Genomic DNA, 4,190 nt, shown 5'->3' with positions numbered 1-4,190 from the left:
TCTGGATGTATTCTTCCGGCCTTATCAGGTAGAATAACAAGGTCCACGTAGGGGATAGATTGCATAAGGCGATGCCTTGTGGGATTTTGTTCTATCGTGTGTTTGCTTTCTTGTCTTTGTCCCCCCCTCCATATCGTGTTTCCAGTCGCCCTACGCCACATAGTAGGCCTCCCTTCCCACCCTCCTTCTTCCATCTGATTATTGAAAGGCCAGCCCAACCATGAGGATTCCTTGTTTTGTGGGAATTTTGCCAAAATGCCCCGTTATTCGGCCTGTCCTGGTTCTTTTTCTTCTTCTTTTTCTCGCGGCTAGACTGGAACTAGACCTTGTATTAAGGCTAGACTTGTCAAAATTGAGGCTCTTTGGTTGTAGGCAACACAAAACACCGTCGGATGTTTGTGTTCGTTGTGACAATATGGAAATCCGGGCGTAGTTCCGAAAAGATGCTGAGTAGGACAAAGGCCAATGAATGTATGGATTTAGGGAGGCCACCCCCCCTTGAACATGGGTAAGAATGGCAAAAAAATAAAATAAAATAAACAACGAGCGTTGATTCTCTGGAAAACTATCTATCTGCTCAACTTGTCCGTGAAGGGTGGCTGACCGCCACCCCCGGTACGGGTTTCGGCTTCGTTGCCGGAAGCCAACCTGGAAAGGCTTGGTGAAAATTGGCGTTCCCTCCCCACCGACTTAGTATACACACCGATGGTGGTGACGGGGTGGTGTTAAATCTGTTTATGGTCTCGTTTTCGATCTGTTTCTTGTGCGGTCATCGGCAAAGTTTCTTCTTTTGGGGGGGAAAATGAAGTAAGTATATGTATGGTTAAACAAGGATTACCAGTAGTATGTTATGGGAAAGCGAGTTTGCCTTGTGTCACAGTGACAAATAGTAAGGACTAAAGGTAATTGTGTAGGGGAAGGCAGGAACTTGTATGATATCAACATGTCTTTGTTCTTGAATATGTCTTCTGTTGCTATAGCAGGTATAATGATCGTTTTATATACAATGTGATTATATTATTCAAGGCCCAAACTTCTGGCCCTTTGGCAGACTTAAATAAGGGCATCCATTCCAGTCACAAGTGTTCTGTATGAGAATGAAACAAAACGTTAGCAAACCAAACAGATCTCCTAGCTTCATAAAAAAACAAAAAAGGACTTGTAAAGGGGCGGCGAAGAGAGAGGCTCTGCCTTCAATTCCCAAGAGGACATTAGTTTTTATCTTGCTTACCTGGTACACATTCGTCCCCCACCACGAAAACTTGGCACCCACGCCCGTGTAAAAGATGGCAAAGAAGATGACGACTCCCGCGATGGCGACGGAGCAGTCGAGGGCAGCGGCCAGCACAAAGTTGTAGCGGCTCCACCACTCGGACGCCCTGCGGCGCATCAAGAGGCCAAAGGCCAGACCCACGACGGCCCAGCTGGCGTAGTTTGCACCCGTGGCGGGAGGGATGTAGTTGAGGCCGCCGAGGAAGACGGGGACGTGGATGTGCTTGAGCCAGCGCGCGGCCTTGTACCTCCCCAGGGCGCGCGGGTGGCGCAGGGCCCAGACGGCGACGGGCAGGACGGCCCCGACGAGCAGGAACCACAGCAGCGGCGTGTAGAGGGCTCCCGGGCCGAAGAATCGGCGCGGTCCCACGGCGCCCCAGATCATGGAAGTGTTGAAGTGCGTCCGGCTGAAGGGGCAGGTGAAGCCGTTCTCGGCCTTGGTGGTGCAGATGCCCGGGATGCTGCCCAGGGCCCAGTTTAGCACGGTGACCTGGGACAGCGTGGCAAAGATGATGCCCACGACCTGGACGATGAAGAGCTTGATAGGAGGCACGTTGCAGTAAAGTCCCAGCTTGAGGTCCTGGGCAAAGGCGAGGCCCTTGATGCCCGAGATGTAGCCCAGGTTGAAGATCCAAATGTTGGCGAGCACCTTGCCCTCGTAGGCGTAACCGGCAATGACCCTGCAGATGATTTCGATCTGGATCTTGATGTTGGTGGTGGCGTAGACCCAGGCGAGCGGGAGGAAGAAGACGAAGGAGATGAAGAAGGAGAAGATGACTCCGTGCCACCGCAGCTGGACAGGATAGACCTCGCACGAGATGATGCCAAAGGCCAGGGCGACCAGACCGGCGGCGACGTACCACCAGGTCGGTGCGACGCGGTATTGAGGCTGTGGGCTTGGCTTCGGCGGCTGGTACTTTGATGGCATGAAGCGACGGGCGAACCACGACGAGCTGATGGCCGACGATAAGTTGTCGCGCTTCTCCAGGAGCAGCCAGACGAACAGGGACGTGATGGTGGCAAAGCAAAGGCCAAATGTGCTGATGGCGTAGGTGGCGGGCATGTAGATCTCCGAGTAGCTCTCATACTTGGTAGCGTTGAACGTGAAGCCCGCCTGCTTGTCGATGACTCGGGACACGTTGTACGACTTGCCCGTGTTATCGAATATGGAGTTGTCCTGGAAGGGTAGGTAGGCAAGATTCCATGTGTTGGTGTAGTAGAGAATCGGGGCCAAGATCCAGACCCATATCACGAGCGAGGCAAAGACGTTCATGATGGCCCACGGCGGAACGACCAAGGGGTTGTTGATGTATGCGACCTGTGCCCAGTCAAACGTGGTCGGCATCAAGCCCATGCCACTCTTCATGCCAAAGACCTGGTTGACCACGGCGTTGTTTGGTGCTGCCCAGCAGATGAAGGTAAAGTATGAGAGGGCAGGGAAGAGGAAGTCGGGGAACCAGTACTGCGAGTATCGGTTCCATAGTTAGCTTTTTTTGTTGTTTAGGTATAGAGACTAGGTAGGCACCGCTAGGGAATATAATGAATGTACGTACCCAGGTAAAGGAGGCACAAAATGCAATCAAGAAGAATTTGTATCTGGACATCTTCCACCGGCTGTTTATTATGTTAGTCCGAGTCTGGATATAGTCCATCTTCAACAAGATACATACCTTTCCGACACCATCTTTTCCTTCGAGTGCAATGTGTGGTTCAACGCCGTGTTGCCCAAAACACCGGGCCACATCAAGCTCGGAGGCTCAACGACCAGCTTTCTAAATATTCCTGAGAGGGCAAAACCAAAGATGAGAGTCGTTGCCGTCATCAGCAGCTCGAAACCCCAACCAGCCTCAAGTCCATAAAAGACTCTTTGCTCGATGAGGACATCGACGCTGAGACGACTGAAGAAGCTCAGGTTGGCAAGGATGTAAATTAGGATGTTCTCCTATAATACATACACATGTACCCTGTCAGATATTTGTCGTTACCTGCTTTTGGTTCAAGCTCTACTGACCTTGGCATTGAACGGTCCCGGGTTCAACGAGATGCGCGACCCAAAGATGGTGACGCCCCAGTCGGGAAGAGCATACTCCCAGGCTTTGCCGATGGGGTAAGCAAGGAACTGAATGGCCGACTGTGACAGAGTGGTGCCTGTAAAGAGTCAGGACTGTCAGCCAGAAGAACCGAGAGTGTCTTGCAACTTCAGTTGAGAAAAGGACAGAGGAAACAAAGAAACAAGTTATCAAAGACAACTCACTCGGAATCCTCATGGTGTTTAGTGCGTTCACTCCACTACCAACTATACAAAAGGCGATACCAATGACCCACATCCTGATTGTGAGACAAGGCTGGTTTGGGTCGTCCTCGTCAAGGCCAACACCAGCAGCGTGAAGGACCTCTATGCTGGGTAGACTGGCCCCGTCGTCATCATCACCCTCATCCTTCCTCACCTGGTGCGGTTCTGGACTCTTGTCAGACGAGGAGTCTGTCCCTGAAACTACATCACTGACGTTCCGACCCTTGTGCTTCTCGTCGACGGACTCGACCACGGGGTCTGCAACTTGAGAAATCATGGTTCAGGCTGTTGTGTTATATCGTATCAACAACAACAAAGGGTATGAGGGCAAGTAAAGAAAAAAAAAACCATGTGGCTATATACCACAAACAGTTCTAGAACCCTGGGGCCAGGAGGGAGGAAGACGGGGTGAGAGGTTGCAAGATCAGATAAGATGAACAAAGATTAGATGCGATGCATCTCTTTATACAACCAAAGCCCATCAAGCCCATTCTTAACAAGGTCCACAATTTTTTCTCCAGCTTGCGTATTGGAACGAACCATGACATGATGTTGTCTCCTTTTTTGTGACGTGGGAATCAACAGTTGCGAATCAAAGTCTCCATACAGTAGGTAGTTCAGTCAC

At 51.1% G+C, this 4,190-nt stretch overlaps 1 protein-coding gene across 1 annotated transcript; it reads right to left on the bottom strand.

The window, feature by feature from the left end:
- Window positions 1–1,021: 1,021 nt before the first annotated feature.
- PgNI_01309 (uncharacterized protein) lies at window positions 1,022–3,842 on the bottom strand (the record flags this gene model as incomplete). The annotated part of the gene is made up of 6 exons (XM_031121382.1): window positions 1,022–1,087; window positions 1,232–2,734; window positions 2,826–2,886; window positions 2,943–3,214; window positions 3,284–3,420; window positions 3,527–3,842. 6 exons carry the CDS (start codon window positions 3,840–3,842, stop codon window positions 1,022–1,024), a joined length of 2,355 nt encoding a protein of 784 aa, XP_030985909.1.
- Window positions 3,843–4,190: the final 348 nt, after the last annotated feature.

Source organism: Pyricularia grisea, assembly GCF_004355905.1.
Source record: "Pyricularia grisea strain NI907 chromosome Unknown Pyricularia_grisea_NI907_Scaffold_1, whole genome shotgun sequence".
In the NCBI taxonomy this organism is placed as follows: domain Eukaryota; kingdom Fungi; phylum Ascomycota; class Sordariomycetes; order Magnaporthales; family Pyriculariaceae; genus Pyricularia; species Pyricularia grisea.
This window is presented reverse-complemented; position numbering and strand designations above follow the sequence as displayed.